Raw genomic sequence first — 24,232 nt, forward strand, 5'->3', positions numbered from 1 at the left:
CTGCGGTTTTGAAAATTCACCAGGCAACACATCCACCCCTTGCTGCGATCCTTCCCTTCAGAGACCAATTACTGGGCTGTGAGAGTTCCCGGCCAGGCACACACCTTATTTCTCAAGCTGGCAGTCCTTAATATCACCTTCAGAAGAGACAGAATGTGTTTAAAAAGAGAAGAGGCTCGGCGTGGCTTTTCCTACTCTGACAAAAACTTTTAAGGGAGAAAAGAGTTTAAAAAAAAAACAAAACAAAAAACAAAACAAAACAAAAAAACCAAAAACATGCTGCGGAGATCTGAAGGACATAAAAGGAGGCGAGAGTCCTGGCTGTCTGAAATTAATGACATGAAGGTCAGTAGTGACTTTAAAGCAACTTTAATGCCAAGTGCTGGAGCAGTGCCTGCGACGTGGTGAGGAACTTGGGGTAGAGAGCTTGCAGGGGGCAGCAAAACTAGAGAGTGGTCATTTCCCTATACAGTTTTGCGGAGCATATGAGATTATATTAAAGTACAATATCTGTCCAAATTTACAAGAAAACTCATTACTTGTTTATCCAACTTTACTGAACAAGTAAGCATGTGCTAGGCCATGTGCAAAGCTAGAGTGATCACACCAGATGATCTGCTAGCACGTACTCTACTATGCTTTTGGAAAGTGGGAAAACCAGCTCCTCTGTAAAATGAAAGAGCCGGAAGAAGCTGGGTGTGGTAATCCCAGCCCACGCGAGGAGAAGGCAGGACTGCAAGTGTGAAGCCAGGTAGCTTAACCCTCTGCAGTGAGCTCTAGGTGAGCATGGGCGACACATGGGCCCTCTCTCAAGCAGAGCTGAAAGACAAGAGCTCCATCTGTATGACACCTGGGCTGTCGCCTACACGCGAATGGATATACTTACGAAGATTTTGGTTTTGAAAGGCTGAGTTTATTATTAAGTTTTCTGGCTGAGTGGCGCTGCAGTTGTTCTTGTAGATTGTTCAGGGGAACAGCAGCCATGATCCTAAAAGGGAAGAGGGCAACCATTAGTGGAGTTAGGCACTTTGCATCGCTCAGCGTGTTTATTAAGGAGGTAAAGGACTTGACTCAAAAACAGCCACTGTTGGTTCCAAAGGTGCCCCGTGTAACATGTTTTGCTGCTTCTTTTATTTTCCTTTCCTTTTCTTTCTTTCTTTTTTTTTTCCAGTCAACAGACTGCTTTAACATTCAAATCTGGTGACATTTAAAACACATATTTTTTGTTGTTGTTTTTCAAGACAGGGTTTCTCTGTGTAGCCTTGGCTGTCCTGTATTCGCTTTGTAGAACCGCTGATTCCCTGAGTGCTGGGATTACAGGCATGCACCACCATGCCCGGCGATACCACATAATTTTTAACTAGCTAAAGATTTACATGAATAATAAGTAAATGGCCCCATTTCCCCCTTTTTTCAACAGACTCTAAACTCAGCACAATAGATATTAGAAAAGTGATGGTTAGCAAAGGGCTTGTTTAAAAAAAAAAAAAAGGGGGACCTGGCCTAGGCTTGGATGATAAATGCAAAGTGATGGGGGGGGGGGGGTGATGATCAAAGCACACTGGAAACCCAGAGAACACCAGTAGGTGAGTTCTCTGTGCAGAGGTAAAAATCCAGTAAAGAGAGAACATCCACAACACACGCAAAGGTTGACCAGCAAGACAGTATGCTGCATAGTCATCTGGCTCCAGCCTAGAACAGTTTGTCTAACAAGTTGTCACACTGCTTAGCTTTCACTCAGAGAAAGCACAGCTCAAGCCATCTTGAAACCACTGAGCTGAAGAAAGACAGCTGTGATCTATGAACAGTTTTTTAAAAAGCTGTTTCAGATGAATTATAACCCCCTCTCCCTACTCTATTTAGATTTACAACAAAACTTATTATTAGTGTACATGTGCAAGTGTGCAGGATGAAGGGACACACTTGCCACCTCACCAACATGGAGGTCAGGGGACAACTTTGTGCAGCTGCTTCTTTCCTTCCATCTTTACGCAGGTTCCAGGGATGAATCCTGGTCCTTGGCTTGCAGAGCAAGACTTACCACTCTACAGGCCCCTCTGTTTTTTCCTGATACAAGGTGTGGTAGTTTGACTAAGAATGGCTCCCCAGGCTCTTATATTTGAATGCTTAGTCACCAGGGAGGGGAACTCTTTGATAGGAGGATCAGGAGGTATGGCCTTGTTGAAAAAAGTGTGTTTGCGGGTGTGTGTGTGTGTGTGTGTGTGTGTGTGTGTGTGTCAGGCTTTAAGGTTTCAAATGCCCATGCCAAATCCAGTGTCTCTCTTCCTGCTCCCTGCAGGTCCAGATGTAGAACTCTCTTAGCTACTTCTCCAGCACCATGTCTGCCGGTGTGCTGCCATGCTCCCCACTAAGATGCAAATGGACAAAGCCAACTGTAAGCAAGCCCCCAATGAATGAGTTGCTGTGGTCACGGTGTCTCTTCACAGCCATAGAAGAATGACTAAGTCAGAAGTGTTGAATGAGGGATAGTTCTATTATCATGTTAGGCATAATTATAACCTGGCTAAATATACAATGCATTTTGTGATTGTATATGGGATAGTTATATCATGTTAGGTGTAATTATGACATGGTTATCATTTTCATTTGGTAAGAATGACATTAAGAGATACGATCATGTCAAGTTGACAAGAGGTGAACCTGCAAATGCTATTCTTGGTTGTCAACTTGATTACATCTGGAATTAACTAAAACCCAAATGGCTGGGCATGCCTGTAAGGGATTCTTTTTTCTCTCTTTCTTTCTTTCTTTCTTTCTTTCTTTCTTTCTTTCTTTCTTTCTTTCTTTCTTTTCTTTCTCTCTCTCTCTCTCTCTCTCTCTCTCTCCCTCCCTCCCTCCTTCCTTCCTTTCTTTCGGGGGGGGCGGGGTTTCTTTGGGTCTCCTTGGCTGTCCTGGCCTCGCTTTGTAGACCAGGGTGGCCAGGAACTCGCAGTGATCCACCTCCCTCTTCCCAGAGTGCAGAGATTACAGGCATGCGCCACCACACCTGGATGGGAATCTTTTCTTAATTAAATCATTTGAAGTGGGAAAGGCCACTTTTAGTCTGGATTTCTAGGTGGGAAGATCGCGCCAAACCTTCTGCTAGCAGCCTACGTAAAGAACATAAAAGAAGGAAGCTTCTGCTCTTTGCTTGCTCTCACTGACTACTAGTCCATGGTCCATTCCTTTACTGGCATTAGAGCCTACTTCTTCAGGATTCTGGTGTATGCTGAAGACCAGCTGAGGCATCCAGCTTTATGGACTGAACAACTACTGGATTCTTGAACTTTCTGTGGGTAGACAGCCATTGTTGGATTAGCTGGACCACAGCCTGTAAGTCATTCTAATAAATCCCCTTTATAAATACATCTATAGAAATTATATACACACATACATTAATTCTATAAATTCTGTTCTTCTAGAGAACCCTAGAGACCCTAGGTCTCACTATACAGCCTTAGCTGACCCCAAACTCATGAACCTCCTGTGTCTGGTGCTAGGATTACAGACATACCATATCCAGCTTACCATTCCATTTTTATGATACATTTTTTAATACCCTATTCATACTTGGAGACAGGCCACGCTATACTGTTCTAAAAGTTCACTTTCTGAAAATGGTGATATTTAAATTGAGTCATATTTAACTCAGTCAATGGAATTGTCTTATTGAGATAGCTCAATGGGTAAAATGTCTGCCTCACACTTGTGAGGGCCTGAGTTTTAAACTAAAATCCATGTGGAGTGCCTAAATTCTCCAAATGAAAAGAAAAATAAAGTCAATGAAAGAAAAGTAACAAAAAAGACTACCCCTGAATATCATGATCTGGCTGTTAAATGATACAGGCTTCCTCTATATTTGATCTGAAATGTTACTTTTTTTTTTTTAAAGAAATATGGAGAACATTCCTAGGACTATTAGGAAAAACAACAGGCAACTTTTATTCACACATAAACATTCTTTTTATTAAAGAGAAATATTTTCTAAGAAGGTTTTTTTTTCCCTTTTTAACTTTTTTTTTTTTTTTTTTTTTGAGATAGGGTCTCCTATGTAACTCTGGCTATCTTTGAACTCACAGAGACCTGCCTACCTGTCTCCTAAGTGCAGGAATTACAGGGTGCTGGGATTAAAGGCCTGGGCCATCGCCTGTGACTTTTTTAGTATTTATCTGTTTGCTTGTTAAATGCTTGTGTGTATGTAACTCCAAAGGCAACTTGTGAAAGTCAGTTCTCTCCTCCCAGCACGTGTTCTGGGGGTCAAATGAAAGTCAGTTTGAAGGTCGCTACACATCTTCACCCACTAATCCATCTCATCATCTCCATTTAAGGAGTTTTTAAGTAAGAGAAAAGCTTTAGCCATTGGTCATAATAAGCTTCAAGACTTACCTTTAAAACTAGCTGTTTAAAATTATCCAAATAGCAACACTGACCTTTAAAAAAAACAAACAAAAAACCGAAAAAAAAAAAAAAAAAAACATAAGGAACTGATGGTCTGAGCTAGCCAGCTATCCTAAAAATACCAAGACAGGGCTGGGGAGGAAGGCTTGGTGGGCAAGGGCCCTGTGCGTGAAGGCCTAACGTCAGCTCCCAGCACCCATATACAAAGTCAGGTGTGGCTACATGCCTTCAATTAGATTGCTGGGGCTGGGGGGCAGAGACTAAAAAATGACTAAGGCTTTCTGGCCACCAGCCTACTTCCAGGGCCAGTTGAGAGACCCTGTCTCAAAGGAGTAAGACATATAGCAGAATATGCAATTTCTTCTGATTTCCGTGTGTGTGTGTACGCAGCTCATCATGTGTATACATGTGACCACACACTATGCATGTATTCCATATTTATGTTCATAATACAAAATTATAAACAAAACAACAAACTAATAAAGGACTGTTGCTAGAAAATACATAATTATTACAACAAAAGAAAGGTACTTTTAAAAATTTTTAATTAGCATGGCAGGGCAGTGGTGGCACACACCTTTAATGCCAGCACTCGGTAGGCTGAGGCAGGTGGTTCTCTGAGTTTGAAGCCAGCCTGGTTTATAGACTGAGTTCTAGGACAGCCAGGCTACACAGAGAAACCCTATCTTAAAAAACAAAACAAAAAAATGAAATAAAATAAAAAAAAACTAAGGCAAGCCTAGTGGCACAACAGCACCTGAGAGGCAGAGACAGGAAGAGCTCTGTGACTTTAAGGCCAGTCTACACAGTGAGACCTAAGCCAGGTTACACAGAAGGTCTTGAAATCAAATTAAACAGGTAAATAATAGATAAATAAATAAACCTCTGTAATAACACAGAGACATGACAACGAAATGGTATTGTTTTTTTTCTGCGGGGGATGCAGGGGGCTCCTTTTCTTTGAAATAAATGAAATACTTTTAGATCTATCAAATTAGGACTACCTTCTTTTCTAGGTCAAACTTTCCTTTTATTCGTTTTGTTGTAACAAGACAGCTATTTCAGAATATCAGAAGATGGACTGCCAAAAAGACTATTCTAAGACATTTGGTGCAAAATCACAGTCAGATGCATACTCTAGTTTCCTGCTAAAAGTGGAGGTTTTAGGAAATTGTTCCTGAAAACACAGCAGAGCTCTGTGAGCCTCACCAGGTGACTGTCAGTGGGGAAAATGGGGCAAAATGGTAAGCCTCACACATGAACACCATAACTTCATAGAGCTCAACGGGGACCAGAAACAAGGGGCTCCCTATCACACCAAACGCCAAGCAAACAATTTTTAGACAGGGACTTTAGACAGGACTCTCATTAATGCTATGTGCTCTTTTAAATACATATATGCATATATATATATATATATATACACACACACAAAAAAAAAACGTTTTATCTTCTGGAAAAAAGTGATGTGAGGGTTAATTTTAATTCTCAACTTGACAGAATCTAGAATCGGTTGGGAATGAGCCTGTAGGCGCCTGTGGAGAACCTTGATTACACTAACTGAAATGGGAAGAGACATCTTAATCACGTGTGGGACATGCCCTGGGCTAGGGATCTAGGATGGTGAGTGGAGAGAGGGCGCTGAGCGGCTGCACACATTCCTCCCTCTGCTTTCCAACTGTGGCCACGCCGGACCGGTTCAAGCTCCTGCTGCCTTGACTTTCCTGAAATGATGGACTGGACACCCTTTCTCCCTGAAGGTACTTTTGTCGGAGTATTTTATCACAGCAACAGCAAAAGAAACTAGGACAAGACATGTAACACTCTGTATCTTAAAGTAGAAAAACAGCTGTCCAAATGTATTCCTGAATTAATTATGGTTATCAGTCTTAAAGCCCATTTTTTAAAGAATCTTTTCATTTACTGTTTTTATTTAAAAAAAAAATAGGTTTGTCTCTTTTTAAAAAAAAAAAACTACAGTAAAAATGTAGTCAAGTAATTCTCAGCCTTTTACAAATAGGTCATGTTTCAATAATGTCTAAGAGGCAAAATTAAGCAAAACAACTGATAATAAATATAAAGAACCTACATGTTATATCAAAGGAGAATTCAGGAATTAAAAAGCTATAAAAGTAAGCCTGAAAATGCCTATAATTAGCCAGGTGTGGTGGTGAACGCCTATAATGCCAGCACTCGGGGAGACAGAGGAAGGTGGACCTCAGAGTTTGAAGCCAGCATGGTCTACAGAGAGAATCCCAGGACCGCTAGGATTACACAGAGACTGTCTTGAAAAACAAAAACAAAACAACAAAAAACAAGTGTCTTCAGCAATAAACACAAGGTGACTCTTTCCTGAGAAGCCCACATCTACTGTTGGTGTATAAAACTATCAACTACCATCAGTCTTTCTCTCTTTTAATACCTAATGCCTACACTCAAATCTGTATTAAAAGCTTTTCAAAAAACCCACCTTTGTTTTTGTAAAAGAAAAGCCTGCTCACTTCATATGGTCGTTATGCAAAAGAATACATTAATATGTATATGGTACTGTTATGTAGCAATTTCCTCAGCAAACCATCCATCTTAGAGAGAATCCTGTTCCTTAAGACACAGGATGTTAAAAAAAGAGGTGAAACAGGAGGATGTTCTAAGTGGAAGTAGAACATTCTATTCTACAGGGATGCTTGTTACGCTCAGGAAATAAACACTCAACGACTTCAGGAAGCTCCTGAAACTGACCAGTCAGTAGATCCCTCCTCCTGCCAACATGCACACCCCCTCACATGCACACACACAGTTGAGATACTCTCAATCAGACCACCTGAGCAGCCCAGAAAGACCACTTTTGAACTTGTTGAAATGTGCCACGCACTTTCCAGCCCTGCTGGGGTGAGCTTTAGTGATCAGTGTAGTCATTTATCTTCCTGTAAGTAACCTCTCATCCATGTCCCCAAAAACCTCAATAAAGTTTATTGGTTCGACAAGTGGCACTTTGATCAATTGTCAGTTCTCTATCTGAGGTGAGAGGTGAATGGACATTTGTTCATACCTACCCAGGAATAGTATCACACAAGTGCAAAAAGAGGAGTACAAACAATAAACAACACTGAGTTCAATAAAGTTACCCTATAATGCTATAAGAACAAATAGATTTCAATTGGAATACTAATAATTACAATTTAACACTCACTTTATAATTATTTGATTGACTATTTTCTCAATAAATTGTAAATAACAGACAAATACAAGCTATTATTAGTTTTTTAACCATTAGTGCTAGGATTAAAAGGGTGCACCCACCACTATGCCCAGCTCAACCAATATTTATGAAATGAGAATAAAAATGTTAAAGAATGTAAGAAAGATATCTGAAGAGGATTAAAATTGTGATCAACTATAACTTATCCCAGAAATATAAAGCTGGAACAAATTAAGTAAAACTACTAATCTATCATCCAAATAGTTTAATTAATAAAAACAAGTTTGACCAGATAAATAAAATAAGACTTTTCTATGTACCAAGATATAGCATTTATGCAATGTTATGCAAAAAATGTGACTATGGGGGGGGGGGGTCAAACAGTTTTACCTATATACTTTACACTGAATAATATTCAAATCAAGGGGTACAACATTCCCGGCACACAAGAGGCTTCCTCGCCCTTTCCCAGTTGGGTTAGTTTTGCTCTTCTTTTCTGGTTTGTTATCATTTTTATTAGATTTTTTAAATGTTATGAATGTTTTGTCTGCATGTATGTGCACCAGTTGCTGATACCCATGGAGGGCAGCGAGGATGGTGGAGCTCCTGGAAACATAGCTGCCGATGGTTGTGAGCCACTAAGCGGTGGGAATTGAAACCAAGTCCTCTGTATGAGCAGTCAGTGCCCTTAACCACTGAGACATCTCTCCAGCCCATTGTTTGGTTCTTCTTTTTCAGACAGGGTCTTACTATGTAGCTCAGGATGGCCTAAAACTCACAATTCTCCTGCGTACAGGGATTATAGTAGTAACCATTACACTCAGCTCCTTGAATTTCTTGGTTCACACTTTACTTACATCAATGTCTTTTTAAAACCATGTGTAATAAAACTCAAACCATTAGCTGGGTGCAGTGGTGCATGTCTGTAATTCCAGCACTCTGGGAGGCAGATGCAGCAGATCTCTGTGAGTTCAAGGCCATCTTGGTCTACAAAGTGAGTCCAGGAAGCCAGGGCTACCTAGTGAGACCCTGTCTTGAAACACAAAAAACAAAACAAAACAAAACCCTCAAATCATTATTTTATTTTAAATTACATATATATGTATAGTATATATACATAAATATGTGTATGCGCATGCACGTGTCTGTGTTCGGTAAGTGCAAGATGCCCATGGATGCCAGTCTTGTAGTCTCCTGGAGCTGGAGTTACAGGCAGTTGTGAGCCACACACTATGAGCGCTGGGGACTAAACTCTGCAAGAACACTATGTGCTCCCAACCACTGAGCTACTTCTCCAGCCCTAAACTCAAACCATTATTGCAGCTGCAGAGCTGACTTAGAAGTTACAAGCCATGTCCATCCCATTTGTCTTTCTACTTGAGGGCTGACCCCAGGTCCTCCTTCTTGTTTAGCTTCTTTAGGTGTACAGAGTTTAATATGTTTATCCTATATTATGGGTCCAGTATCCACTTATAAGCGAGTATATACCGTGTGTGTCTTTCTGCTCCTGGGATACCTCACTCAGGATGATCTTCTCTGGATCCTACCATTTGCCTGCAAATTTCATGATTTTCTTGTTTTTAATTGCTGAGTAGTATTCCATTGTGTAAATGTACCACAATTTCTGTATCCATTCCTCCGTAGAGCAACATCTGGGTTGTTTCCAGGTTCTGACTATTACGAATAAAGCTGTTACAGAGGAGCACATTGCAGCCAGTCCTGATGAGATCTGATAAACTGATGGGAGGGGAGGAGGACCTCCCCTCGCAGTGGACTTAGAGAGAGGCATGGGAGATGAGGGAGGGAGGAAATGATGGAGGGGGCTATAGCTGGGATACAAAGCGAACAAAATGTAATTAATGTAAAAAATATAAAAATTTAATAAAAAAAAAGCTACAAGCACTTGCTGCTCTTGCAGAGGACCCAGTTTGGTTCTCAACCCCCATAAGCTGGCTCTATTACTCCAATTCCAGGGTATCCAACAGGCCCTTCTGCCTCTGCAGACATCAGGCACCAACAGTGCACAAACATGCAGGCAAATGTTCATACACATAAAACAAACATAAGTAAATCTTAAAAAAAAAACAAAAGCAACACACCAAACCAGAAGTATTTAAAAATATAAAACTGATATAATGAATCTATTTAACATTGACTCTATTAAAAATAACGGCAAAATCAAAACTGTTCTCTCATTTCCACTCTCACACTGGCCGTTTTTGTCCTGGCAAAAAAGGGAAATAATAGAACGGTTGAGATTATTCTATTCTTATATGAAGACAACTTGATTACACACTACCACAATCCAGGAAAATCAATCATATCACTACATAATTAAAACTTCAGAAAAATAACATAATATAAATTCTCAAAAGTCAAATGCATTAACATGTAGTAGTAATAACTAACTAGAAAATACAGTTTTAAAAAGGCATTCAGTTGCAAAAGCAGTGAAGAGTATTAAACAACCAGCAATTAGCCCAACAAAAGACATATACGTAACATGAAGAAAATGACCAAATACTACTAGAGAAACAAAAAAATTAGGGAAACATTTCATGCTCTTAAATGAAAGGTCTAGATAGCAGTTCCTTGTAAATTAGTATATGGGTTAACAAAATTCTAATTAAAATACTAAATATTTTACAAAATTTGACAAAAATGCCTCTAAAATTCAGTTGAGGGCCAGGTGGGATCGCTCAGCAGACAAAGGCATTTTCGGACAAGCTTAAGGACTTAGTGTAATCCCCGGGAACCACACGTAAAAGGAGAAACAGTTCCTGCAAGTTGTTCTGTGACTTCCACGTGTGTATTTGTGAGTATACACACACAACAAAATGTAATAAAATTGTTCATATAGACTATAATAATTTTAAAAAGAGCTTATCTATTTGAGGAACTGAAGAGAGGAAAAGAAAAGGAAGGGAGAAAATGATATAATTCTATTTTAATTTAAAAAATTTTCAAAAACTCATCCAAAATAAAATTCAGTTGACAAAAGCATAAGATAAAGATAGTATATAATAATACCAGAGCTGCAACTAGGCTTTAGAAACATAATCAGATCAGAGCTGGAGACACAAGCAAGAAGCTCTAAGTTTAAGCCCAATAGCACCTTCCCATATGGTAAATTTAAATGTTATAGCACTTACTCGTCCTCAAAAAAGACAACTCTAGCATCTAACATATAAGGTGTAATACATAATGAGAGAAACGTAACAACATAGAGATAGGAATCATTCCCTAAGAAACGTTACGAGGACAAGTCAGCACGGTTCTCCAGAAGAACAGTGGGTATGCTTTGGCTCAGGCCCAGTCTCCACTGAGGCCTGTTGGATAAGTACTGTTTTGCATGGTCACATACTACTACGGTTGCTTCTGTGCTGCACAGGAGAATAATCTCTGAACCCACCAGTGTGTAAAGCCTACAACATCCACTATCTGTTCCTTTGCAGACAAGGCCTATTGGTCATTGGCCTAAACTATTGCTAGATAAAACAAGAAGTTCTGAAGTATATCTACCCAACCTTTCATGTATTCTCAGGCTGGAGAGATGGCTCAGAGGTTAGGAGCACTGTCTGCTCTTCCAGAGGTTCTGAATTAAATTCCCAGCAACCACATGGTGGCTTGCAACCAGCTCATTGGGATCTGGTGCCCTCTTCAGAGGGCTGAGAAACAATCCATTCATGTAAATAAAAATACAGTGTATCAGAAAACAATTTCAAAAGTTTTTAAATAAAATTAATTAACCAATACATCTGAGGTCTTCATTTCAATTGTCTTGGCTATTTCCCAGAAATGGATTTACTGGAGCATATGGTAATTCTTTTTATCATTTGAGGAACTATCATACTGTTGTCCTCTGTGATGCTATTTTTACACTGCTACCAATAATGAACAAGGCTTCTTCTAAATTTTCAGCATCCTTAGCAACACTTGCTACTTTCTGGCTTTTCTTTCCTTTTTTTTTTTTTTTTGGTAATATAACAACCACCCTAATGGATGTGAGATTATTTCTCCTGGTTTTTATTTGCATTTCTCTAACAATTTATGAAAACGAGCACTTTTTTTCATGTGTTTACTAGCCACTGTGTATCCTCTCTGGAAAAATGTCCATTTGAATCCTTTGCCCATGTTATGCTTTGTTTTGGAATAAAAGCAAGCCCAGGGCCTTTCAAAGAGTGCAAGCACTAAACTAGATTCTCAACCACCCATGCCCTTTCAATCCCGGTATTCCTAATTTGCTGAGCAATAGTTCTTTACATATTCTATGTTGACTCTTAACATATATATGATTTGTCGGTACAGTCTGGAGATGATTTTAGTGTTCATTTTTTTAACTGGATGTGAGATTAACTACTGGATATGGTTTGGTAGGGTGTGTACTCAGCGCAGTGGAGACCACTTGTCCGAGCTATCACTACTGGGGACATTTCTGACCCCAAAATCACCAAATATAAGCCACTGCTCAGCTACCATGTCTTCAAATTAATCTGCATCAAACTTGGTAGATGCCGATCTTTTGGCACACCTTGACCTTGGCTCACAAGGTCTCCATCAAATGTTCCTTATTCTGGAACTAGGTTAAGACAAACATGAAGACCGGGCTCACGTGAAACCTGGCCACTGTGCCTAAAGGCACCCTACATACTTGTCTGAAACCTAGGTTAGAGACAGTTAGATCCACATTTATATCCACAAAAAATAAAAAAATAAAAATCTCCAGGGTCCCTTAGGGCAACACATACAGCAGCAGGCGGCACACATTACCAAGAACTGGCAGCAACCTCGGAGCGCTGCACATTAGGCTCTCCTGAGGAAAGGAATCTGATCGGCTGCACCTAGGGATAATTCTTCAAACTCACAGTACAAATCACTAGCAGCCATCTGGTCCTGAGATTTTCTTGGTGTCTAAGAACACTCCCGATTAAGGATTCAATCTACTTACTAATTCTAAATCTGCTCAAAGTTTCCATTTTTTCCTGATCCAGTAACTGTACATTTCTAGATCTTAGTATTTGATCTATATTATCAAATGCGTTAAGACTTTCTGTTGTGTGGCAGAATACCTAAAACCAGGTAACTTACAAAGGAAAAGTTGGTTTTGAGTTTATAATTATGAAAAGCAGGAGGTCAAAGGCATGCTCCAGCATCTGCTCAATTTCTGGTGGGCCCCAAGATGGAAATAAGCTCATGCAGAAAAGAAAAAATGGGCAGACACATTCCCATGAGAAAGACCTTCATAAGTCATGAAGTCTCTCTTGCAATAACCCTGACACTTGGTCCAACCTCTCAACACTCACACAAGAAACGAAAAAGTAAAGTGCCTACACCTGAGCTGTCTTTTTAGAAAATATTTTTGCAATGAAATATTTATTTTTATTTTATGTGCACTGGTGTTTTACCTTCACGTAAGCATGGATGTTGGATCCCCTAGAGCTGGAGTTAAGAGACAGTTGTGAGCTGCCCTGTGGGTGCTGGGAATTGAACCCAGGTCCTCTGGAAGATTAGCCAGTGCTCTTAACCTCTGAGAAATTCAGAATATGAGTATTTTGTCCGCATGGATACCTGTGCACCATGTGCAAGCTTAGTGCCCAAAGACGCCAGAAAAGGGCAGCAGATTGTCTGGAACTGGAGTTACAGGTTATCGTAAGTCACCATGTGGGTGCTGAGAACTGAATCTTGGTACTGGAGGGGAAGTCAATGCTCTTAATCACTAAACCATCTCTCCAGCCCCCATATGAACTTCTTAGGGACACACTGAAATCACAGTTGTCACTGTACAATTGCTCATAGCATTTTTATAAAAAGCATTTTATTCCCTGTGTCCCAGCTTTTGGTGGGGGACAGAACCTAGGGTATTGTATACATGAGTTAAGTATATTGCCACTAAACTACATCCTGTAGTTTTTATAATTTTGGTTCCTTTAAAAAACACAGAAATGTTATGGGAATATGTTTTTGTTTTAGTCCCAGGTATGGGGTAACAGGCTGCTTCATAGCAGGTGACTATGATTTGCCTTGTGCTCTATCAAGGGCATAATTTTTCCAGTGCAGATAGTATGTGACTTTGAAATTCTGGAAACTTTTCAGAGGATATATAAATGCTAAGGGCTCCGACAGGCGGGATGGCTGTTGTTGGCTGGGTGCTGTTGGCCAAGTAGTTGCATGCAAAGAAATGAGAAGAAATTAGATATCCTGGCAGCCAAGGTGAAACTTGCCCCAAGGAAATTAATGCCCCTAATCAACCCCTTCCCCTCTATCCTTTTTTCTCTCCTATCTAGTGTTAGGGAGTTAATAAGGGTGGGAGAGGGCAGAAGAGAAAAAAAAAGGAACCCACAAAGTAGCAAACACCAGCTACAACATCCAACAAGCCTTTTCACTTTCCATCTTGAGACAGGTCTTATCAAGCTATTCAGGTTTATTTTAAACTTACTCTGGAGCCCAGACTGGCCCTGAATCCACAATTTTTCTCTATCAATCTCCAGTAGAGCTGAAGTTAGAGGCCTGTACTGCCAGACCAGGATAAAAATCCTTTAATTTCTAGTCAGTTATAACAGTCCCTCCTTTATTCCTTAGTTTTCTGAATCTCTTTTCTTTCTAGGGGTTTGAATAACAATGGCCCCCAAAGGCTCATATATTTGAATTCTTGTAGTTAGTAAAATTCTTTCAGTTAGTAAAACCGTGAGAAAAATTGAGGTGTGGCCTTGTTGGAAGAGGTGTGGCCTTGCTGGAGTGGTGTCATCTCGGGTGGGCTCTAATATATCATTCCAGCTCACATAATCTCTCTCTGCCTCCAATCTGAGATCAGACGAAAGCTCTCAGCTACTACTCTAGCACCAAGCCTGACTGCCTGCTGCCATGCTTCGCGCCATGCTGGTAATGCACTTCTCAAACCATGAACCTCCAAATTAAATGATTTCTTTAATACTCCTTGGTCATGGTATTTTGCCACTGCAAGAGAAATGTAACCAAGACACTTTCCTAGTTCATCTAAGAGATTGTCAACTTTAAAAACATCTTTTCAGGGGCCTATGAAGATGGCTCAGTGATTAAGTGTACTTGTCACCAAGTCTGATGACCTTAAATTCTCAGAACCCACATGGTGGAAGGAATGATTTCCTCAAGTATTACTCTGACCTCCACATCTTTAAAAAAAAACAACAAAAAAACAAACAACTCTTGATTTTGTCTGTTTCTTGACTGCTTTATTTTCTATATCTCATTGGTCTCTGCTGTGATCTTTATTACTTTCTTCCTTCTGCCAGTTATGGATTTAGGTGCTGGAACTACAGATGTATGGCACCATACCTGGTTTCATTTCTGTTTGTTCTGTGTGAACTTTAGAATCAACATGTGTAGCGCCAGAAAGCCTCATTTCTATCTTTACTGAGACTACATTAAATTTGTGTGTTAACTTATGTAAATCTAATGCTTTAAGGGTGTTAGGTTATTCTATCCTGAAAAAAAGTACTTTGCATTTGATTAAAATGATTTTTTGTAATAGCAGTTTTAAAGATTCCTTCATTTATGTTTTAAAATTCCTAACGATTTTTATCTTTTGGCTTTTACTATAAATAAGGCCATCCCCTTCCTTATATAGTCTTTTTTGTTAAACAAATTGTTTTGCTTGTTAACTGTACAGTCATCCTACTAAACCCTCTCTCCTCTGCATGTGCTGTTTTGGTAACAGTCTCACATAGTCCAGCTGGGCCTCAAATTCACTTTGTAGTTGAGGATGACCTTGAATCCAATTCTCGGGCAATCACATCACATGCATGTTCCATCAGGCCAGGCTGAATTCTTTTTCATTTTAGTTATTTAGATCATTATTTATGTGTTCTAGATAAATTCCACATCATCTGCAGGTAAGGGCAGTATACTTTTTTTTTTTTCAAACCTTGTGCATCTGAATAATTTCTCTTACCTGATTTTGCTGTCTTAAGCCTCCAACATAATATGAAATAACTGGAGTTGGAGGAGTATTGAGGCAGCTAGATCAGGAATTCAAGGCAAGCCTCAGCTATATAAAGATGGATCTCTGAGTTAGAGGCCAGTCTAGTCTATAAAGCAAGTCCAGGACAGCCAAGGCTACACAGAGAAACCCTTTTGCAAAAGAAGAAAAATATAAAGAGTTCAGGGTCCACCTGGGGTTTATGCGATCCTGCCTCAAAACAACTAAAAGTGCTGGGTATGGTGGTTCCTGCCTTAGGCAGCTAAATCAGAAGTACTGCTGAGTTTGAGGCCCTCTTTAGCTGCACAGTGAGTAAGCAGACTGGACTACTGTATAAGACCCTGTCGTTTTGGTTTTTTTTTTGAGACACGGTTTCTCTGTGTAATAAGCCTTGGCTACTCTAGAACTCACTAAGGCAACCAGGTTGATCTCCAATTCACTGCCACTTTCCTGCCTTTTCTTCCCAAGTACCAGGAGTAAAGGAGTGCCCCCACCACATCTGGCCCCCAACTCATTTCTAAACTGAAGACTTAATTTTGAGACCTGATCTTAGAGTTTGCAAAACATATGAGGCATTCAGATGCTTTAAGTAGGATCTTCAGGTGAAACATCAAGGTGAGAAAGGAAGAAAGAAACTACAGAAGACTTTCCTGAATTATGCAAGCAGGGACAATGCAATCACAAGTGTCCTTTAAGTGGAAGCGAAAAATCCAGACCAGACAGCTGACAACCTGGGAAGGAGTCCACCCAAGGTCACTGGCTTTGATAACAAAAGCAGTTGCAAGCCAAGGATGTGGTGGTCCTCTACAAGCAGCTGACAAGGGCAATGAATGTATTTTCCCTAGAACCAGCAGAAAAAAATGAAACTCTGAAAAACCCTTAGGTCTTATTCTAGATAAGCCCATTCAGACTTCTGAAGTACTGGACTGTAAGATAAAACTACCACTTAAGTATCCAAGTTGTAGTAATTTGGTACAGCAGCTATTTATGAAGGACGGCTAGAAGACATCAGTACAAAATGGTCTTTTTTATGCGTCACTCATGGACAACTAGAAAATAAACAACAGAAAACTTATTTACAGTGACAATAACATTTAAGTTCCCTCCAAAAATATCTGACAAACCCTGACCATATATAATCAGAAAATACCAAGTTATTTTTAACACTTAAAGAACAACCTGCGCGCAGCGCGCACACCTGTAAGCCCAGCACTCAGGAGGCAGAGGCAGATGGATCTCTGTGAGCTAGAGGCCAGTCTACTCTATAAAGCAAGTCCGGGACAGCCAAGGCTACACAGAGAAACCCTTTCGCAAAAGAAGAAAAAAAAAAAAAATTAAAGAAACAAATGAGCCGCGCTCATGATAGGAAAGTAATAGTCTCGAGATGCCATTTCTTCCCAAGCTGATCTATGGCAATAACATCCCAATCCAAACTCTCCCTTTTCTTTTCCTGGAGGAACTTAATGGTGGAGTTTAATGCTGTGTGTGTGTGTGTGTGTGTGCGCGTGTGTGTGTGTGTGTGCGCGCGCGTGGGCTGTACCAATGTGGCATGTGTGCAGAGGTTAGGGGACAGTCTTTAGGGACTGGCTCCTAGCCTTCCACCTCGCTTGAGACAGGTTTTCCCCACCACTGTGTAGGCTGGGCTAGCTGGCTTACAAGTGGCCAGAGAACCCTGTCTCTGCCTCCCACTTCCCATCACTGCACTGGGGCTCCTGCACTGGCACTACTGCACCTGGTTTCATGGGTCTGGGAACCCAAACTCATGTTGTCAGGCTTGTGGAACAACAAGCACTTGTATCCAGCCCCTGTGCCTGATATTTTAGTAGAGAAAGGAAGATACAGAAAGACAGAAAATCCTTAGCTACACAATGAAACTGATTCAAAAAACACCCATAAACCCATAGGTGATTTCGAATGATGGTACTGTTGAGCACTAGTCATTTTGATAACTGGTGCTGGGACCTAGAGCGTCCTCAGGCAGAAGGTATTTAAACCTGCACAGGGGGTGCAGCTCCGCTGGCAGGATACTTGCCCGGCACGCACAAAGCTGTGTTCAATCCACCACTGAATGGAGTGCCCACCAGCAACCTCAGGACTTGGGAGGTGGAAACAGGAAGATAACAGCTCAGTTATCCTTGACTACCCAGCAAGTCTGAGGACAACCAACGACAAGTAAGACCTTGATTGTATTGCACACGCACCACACACATTAAAATTAAACACTTGTGAAACTTATCCAAATGAAAGAGAAAAACCAAAAAGACAAAATAATAAAGTCTCTAGGATATAATTAGAAAATTAATTTTAATGTCTCCAAGAGGTTTATTAATCAAGGTAACAAAGGTACCATGAAAGCTGGGCATGGTGGCACATGCCTGTAATCCCAACGCTTAGGAGACTGAGGCAGGAGGATTGCTGGCACTTATAAGTTATAAGCTAGCCTGCGCTATAGAGTAAGACCTTGTCTCAAAAAACAAAGAGCTGGGAGAAGCTTCTCTTATTTTGTTGCCTTGACCATTGCACCCTCACAGGGTACTCAATATCTTTTCTTTTAAAAACAACAACAACAAAAGGAAATGAGCAAATTCCACCTGATTAGCTTTAGGAGTGAAAGATGAGGATGCCTGGAGATCTACAGTGTAGTACTCTGCCTGTATTATATTATTCACCTAAACAAATTTGAGACAGCGTAAAAAGGTCAAGACTAGCTTAGGCCCTGTCTCCAAAACAAAAGTAAAACCAGTCCATTCAGAGGATAGATTTCATGTCAGGTTTTATCACAATAATATAAAAATAAGAGGTATAATCACATAACACAATATCTTATTAATAAATTTATCTCTAAGGTATAAAAATTGGGGCTAAAGAGGTAACTTGGCAGTTAAGAGCACTTTCTACTCTTCCACAGTACCCAGGTTACCCCAGCACGAGCACCGCAGCTACAACCATGTGTAACTCTAGTTCCAGGGATCTGACGCCCTGTTCTGACCCCCAAGGACACCAAGCACACATGAGGCGCACAAGCATGCATGCACGTAAAACACCCATAAATGTAAACTAAACTTTAAAAAAATGAGAAGGGGGCTAGAGAGATGGCCCAGAGGTAAAGAGAACTTTTTGTCTTGATTCCCAGTCCCAACAAGGTGGTTCACAACCAAGCGTAGCTCCAGTTCCAGGAGACCCAGTACCCTCTTCTGATCTCTGCGGGCACCAGGGCACCAATCATGCATGTGGTACACACACACGCAGGAAAACTATGAGATGTGATTTATATAACTACTTGTGAATAATGTAATTTTTAAGACGTATCTTTAACAGTGTGCGTGTTGTGTGCACAAGTGCATGTATGTGAGCTCCCGTGGAGGGTAGACGTCAGCATTAGGTTGTCTTCTCACTGAACCTGGAGCTCACCAATTTGGCTAGATTGGCTAGCCAGCAAGCCCCTGTCTCATCCCTGTGATGAGACTACAGGTTTGTGCCACCGGAACTGGCTTTTTTATGTGGGTTCTGGGAATCTGAACTTCGGTCTTCATACCAACGGAACCATCTCTCTGGCACTCTACATTCTCAGATGTATCTTAGGAACATTATCAACTTCCAGAGTGTAGCTCAGTGATAGAACACTTGCTTGGTGTGCACTAGGCCTAGGTTCAAGTCCCAGCACCACAAAAGAAAAGAAAAAAAAAAAAAAAAAAGAAAGAAAAGAAAGTTAACAAAACATACAAGAGCTGGTCATGGTGACATACAAGTATAATCCCAGCACTTAGGAGGCAGAAGCCAGGGTAGCCAGTTCATGGCCAGCCTGAGCTATATATATATCAAGACTTGGTCTCAAAAACCAAGAGCTGCGGGGGCTGGAGAGATGGCTCAGAGGTTAAGAGCACTGCTCTTCCAGAGGTCCTGAGTTCAATTCCCAGCAATCACATGGTGGCTCACAGCCATCTATAGTGTGATGTGATGCCCTCTTCTGGAATGCAGGTGTACATGCAGATGGAGCACTCACATACGTAAAATAAATAAATAAATCCTAAACAAACAAGAGCTGGTGGCATAGCTCACAAGCGGGAGTGCTGGTATGCTACAAGAATAATATAAATATAGAATATAAATGTACGTACAATAATACTGAACTGAAGAAATCTGAACCACTCAACTATGAGTACACTGTAACCACGGTTACCTAAGAAAGTCGATTTAGCTAATTTTATAACTAAAATGCGGTAAGAACTTCTGAAAAATGAGACTAGGACCAGTGGGGTGGTTTAGGCAGTAAGAGTGCTTGCCAAGGCCGAATCCCCAGAACTCACATGGTGGGAGAGACCTGCTTGCTATTCTCGGACCCCGACATATGTACCATGGTAAAAACTCATAAACATATGAATAAGAAATACTATTTAAAAATTGTAATGAGTCAGGCAGTGGTGGGGCACACTTTTGGTCTCAGCACTCAAGAGGCAGAGGCAGGCAGATCTCTGAGTTTGAGGCCAGCCTGGTCTAGAGTTCCAGGATAGCTAGGGCTACACAGAAAAACCCTGTCTCGAAACAACACCCCCCCCCAAAAAAAAATTAATGAAAATAGCTCAAGTGACTGAAAGACAATAATATAAATGTATTGAACATTTTAATGTTTGTTTTGGGTTTTAGAGGCAGGGTCTCATATAGTCTAGACTGGCCTCAAATTCACTATGTACCTGAGGAAGCCCTTCAACATCTGATCCTTTTGCCTCCACCTCCCATGTGTGTGGATTATAGGCTTGTGCTGCCATAGGCAGCTTGTTTCTGTTTTCCAGATGTAGTCCTTATGAAGCGTTCTCAACTCTCCATTCTCATCTTATTCAAAGTGTTGGGATTATAGATGCAAACCACCATTCCTTGCTGGAGCTGATCTCTTTTGACAAGTATGCAAGACACTCAGGAGTTTGCGGGCACTAGATTGTAGAGATTATTTTGCAATTTCTTTGGACCTGGTAGCCAGAAAAGGCCTGGGAAGATGGCTCAGTCAGTAAAGCACCTGTAGTAAAAACAGGAGGACCTGATTTCAGATCCTCAGAACCCATTCAGAAAGTCAGGTGTGGTACTATACATCTCTAGTGCAGTGTCGGGAGGCTTGATAGTTTAATCAGTAAGTTCCAGGTTCAGTGAGACTGTGCCAAACACTAAGATAGAAAACAACCGAGAAAATACCTCTGGTCTGCTCTCTCTCTCTCACACACACACACCCCTGCACAAGCATGAACAAAGGACACACTCATATCTCCATTCCCCACAAAAGACAAAAGTAAAAGTACAGAAAATAGTGTGTGCCCATCGACCAAGTTTAAGGTATTACATTTTAGGCACACACCTTTAGTCCCAGCACTAAGGAGGCACAGGCAGGCAGATCTCTGTGAGTCTGAGGCCAGCCTGGTCTACAAAGCCAGTCCAGGACAGCCAGAGAAACCCTGTCTCGAAAAAAAAATAATAATAAAACCAGACAAACAAAAACCAAAAACAACAAAAAAGTTACATTCTCTGCTATCTTCTTTTGAAGGTACTTTCAAATATATACACTTTTAAAATAGCTGGGTTAGTGACCCGAGTCTGTCACTGCAGCACTTGAGAGGTTGACACAGTAAAGATCAGGAGTCCAAAGTCATCCTCAGCTACACAAATTTTACAAGGGCCAAAACAAACAAGCCAACGAAACGGTACGGATTCCCTATCTTGGAAACTAGCGTTGAAAGGGATGATGTCTCAGTCATTCTTTCCCAGCCCTGCCCTCGCCGTGGCAGGGACAGGAGCGCCGTGCTGGCGCGGGGAGATGACAGGTGGGGGGCTGGTTCGTCCCGGCCATCCAGCGACTTCAGGACAGGTAGGGAGGCTGGAAGAGAGCCCGCGGCCGTGAGATACGCTTCCGAAGCTATTCAAATCTTATCGCTAGGATCCAAGCCCACACGCCCTTGGGTACACGAGGCCTCAGAAACAGGCGCTGCGGCCTTCCACAAACTCCGGGGGGCAGAGGAGACCGCTTCTCGCGTGCGGCCGACTTTTTATAAAAAGCATCCTTAAGGATGCTCGAGCCTCGGCCGCCCGACGCGGCCTTAGCTGGGGCTCCGGGTCTCTCCTCCAGCGAGGCTCGGAGGGACTGGGGCGGACGGCTGGGAGGACGGCCGAGGCCTCGGCCTCCAGGCCCGGCCGGGGGACACCGATTCCCGGGCGGAACCACGGCAGCCCCCGGGGCGCCGAACTCACCTCACCGGAGCTCTCGCCGCGCCGGGCAGAACCACTATCCAAACTCCGCGCGCTGACAAGGCCCTCCGGCGCCCCGCGCGCCTCGGTTCGCGCCGCAAGAAGGAGGGCTCTGATTGGGTGAGCCCTGTAGGAGCCAACCAATACTGTGGCCGCTGGCGCCTGGGCCCGCCCCGTGGGGCTGCCGGGGCGGGATCACCCGAGCACGTCCTTCCAAAGCCCAATCAGAAGCCAGGGAACGGGTCAGGTGACGACGGCAAACTTTCGGGCTTCCGGCGCTAGTCAGGCTTTGTTTTTGTGGTTGTTTTTCCAGCGTCGGGACGGGTGCCTGAAGCTCGACCTACGACGTGCTAGAGCTTTTCAGGTGCTGGAAGGCAGGTGAGACTTGCCAGTTCCCGTAAGCCGGGCGAAGCGTCTGTGTCCCCTTCTTTTGGATCTGACCCCCTATTCTGACACTTCGGCGCTCTTCCACCGCTGACTGTCATTGATGGGGAATTGGGGTCGAAAGCTCCAGTGCTTCAGCGGATATGCAGAGTCTCTGACTGGGAAGCTTCAGTTCCAGCAGACAGTTGCCAACGGAGCCCGGGCTGGCCTCAAGGCTCCAGCTAACTGTAACAGATGACCTTGAACTCCTGATCCACCTACCTCCACTTCCCAAGTACTAGGATTACAGACAAGTTCCTCCGGGTTGGGCTCCTCCTGTTAATGCTCTTCCTACACTGTCTTTTTACCCTCTTAGAAGAAGGAATAAATTCAAACTGTTACAGCCATATGTACAGTACAGAGGATTCCAAAGATACTAAAAGGCACCGCACGACCCAGCAATATTTCTTCTGACATACACCGAAAGAAAATTAATAATAATAACACCTTCATAAAGCTATCTGCTTTCCCTTGTTCATTGCCTCATGATCCACAATAGCCAAGATAAGAAATTAAGCTGTCAGGGAAAGAGTGGGAAGAGAAACTGTAGCACATGCACAATAGAATATGAATCAGCTGTGTAAAAAGAACCACATCTTACCGTTTGCCGCATGTGGATGAGCTTGAGAGACATTATGCTAAGTGAAACAAGTTAGACACACAAAAATACTGATTGATCTTTATTAAATAGAATCTTTATAAAATTCAAACATATCTAGAGAAAACTGATCAAGAGATGTGAGTTAAAGGATAGATAGGGTGAAAATAATTAGAGGCCCAATATACAATACGCAAGTCCTATATATATTTCATTTGTGCTGAATGATTACGATTTAAAAAAAAAAAAAAAGTAACTGCAGATGGTGACTAAATTCATTTGTTTCATCATAGGAACCTTAATATCTGTGTGTGTTGGCATCTGTAGGCTTCATGCTGGCAAACTGATACAATGTTTTAAAGCAGTGTCACACTAGTAGCCCTGGCTAGCCTGGAACTTACTTATGTAGACCAGGCTGGCCTCAAACTCACAGAGATCAGCCTGCCTCTGCCTCCTGAGTGCTGGGATTAAAGGTGTGTGTAATCCAGGCAAGATCTGAGACAGGGTTTCTTTCTTGAGACAGGGTTTCTTTGGGTAGCCCTGGCAATCCTGGAATTGCCTCTGTGGACTAGCCTGGTTTTGATCTCCAAGATCCTCCTGCCTCTGCCTCCCAAGTTCTGGGACTAAAGGTGTGTACGGCCATCACCCGGTTATGCATTGTAATTTCAATGCCCTGACCTTCTAAGAAACACGCCTGCATCACCACACCCCAATAATTAAGCAGTTTGTAAAAAGCAAAATGGGAAAGCACGCAGAATAGAGGTAAGGAGACGATTTGAACAATCTACCAAAAGAACGGAACCAACAACCTTGGGGCTTAAGGGGTAGCACCCGAGCAGAGAGTGTGACGCTCACAACTTCATGACGGGACACTCAGTGGAAAGTGCCTGTTTGTCGCATTCTCCTTTTTCGTTTGCCTTCACTGCCCTTCAGTCCTGTCCCCAGTCAACCACTGTGTTGGATAGGCTCCAAAGAACTACAACTCAGTGCTCAGTCTGCAGAGGAGAACTACACGTAAGTTAACGATCACAGTAGCAATACAAGCTGGTGCATGCTTGTAATCGAAGCACTAGGGAGGCAGAGGCAGGAGGATCTTCAGTTTGAGGTCCACAGCCAGACCCTGTCTCAAAAAAACAACAACAAAAAACAAAAACAAACAAACAAACAAAAAAAAAAAAAAACAAAGTCATGAGCATGCTAGCTCAGGTTATGGTATCCTAGCAGAGACGCATATTCAGAAGTGGAGGAGGAGGACCAGGCCAGACTGCAGGGGAAGTGGACTGAGAACGAAGGGTAAGTGAAGAGCCAGCTCACCTCCATCTTGGGCTTAAGCGCCATCTTAGAGTAAAAACAAACTAGTTCCGTTCCTGTTCATGATTAAGCCTCTGTTTCTCAAGGATTAGGCTATGTCCCATCTGTAACCTAACTACAA

The 24,232-nt window shown here is 42.0% G+C and overlaps 1 protein-coding gene, 1 long non-coding RNA gene and 1 pseudogene across 2 annotated transcripts in view; 1 reads left to right on the forward strand and 2 right to left on the reverse strand.

The window, feature by feature from the left end:
• The window catches only part of Blm (BLM RecQ like helicase), an 82,795-nt gene extending 60,917 nt beyond the window's left edge, over positions 1-21,878 (reverse strand). Inside the window, exons 1-2 of the mRNA XM_021645303.2 lie at positions 21,783-21,878; positions 887-988 (exon numbers count right to left, since the gene is read on the reverse strand). Of these exons, the coding sequence (XP_021500978.1) occupies positions 887-984 (98 nt within the window). The 5' untranslated portion in view covers positions 985-988; positions 21,783-21,878. The remainder of the gene's footprint in view (positions 1-886; positions 989-21,782) is intronic.
• Positions 12,312-12,438, reverse strand: LOC132647542 (small nucleolar RNA SNORA70; annotated as a pseudogene).
• Positions 21,251-22,662, forward strand: LOC132647247 (uncharacterized). Its single transcript, XR_009585602.1, has 2 exons — positions 21,251-21,402; positions 22,093-22,662. It is a non-coding gene; the product is annotated as an uncharacterized LOC132647247 (long non-coding RNA).
• Positions 22,663-24,232: the final 1,570 nt, after the last annotated feature.

The sequence above is a fragment of the Meriones unguiculatus genome, chromosome 14 (genome assembly GCF_030254825.1).
Source record: "Meriones unguiculatus strain TT.TT164.6M chromosome 14, Bangor_MerUng_6.1, whole genome shotgun sequence".
Taxonomy (NCBI): domain Eukaryota; kingdom Metazoa; phylum Chordata; class Mammalia; order Rodentia; family Muridae; genus Meriones; species Meriones unguiculatus.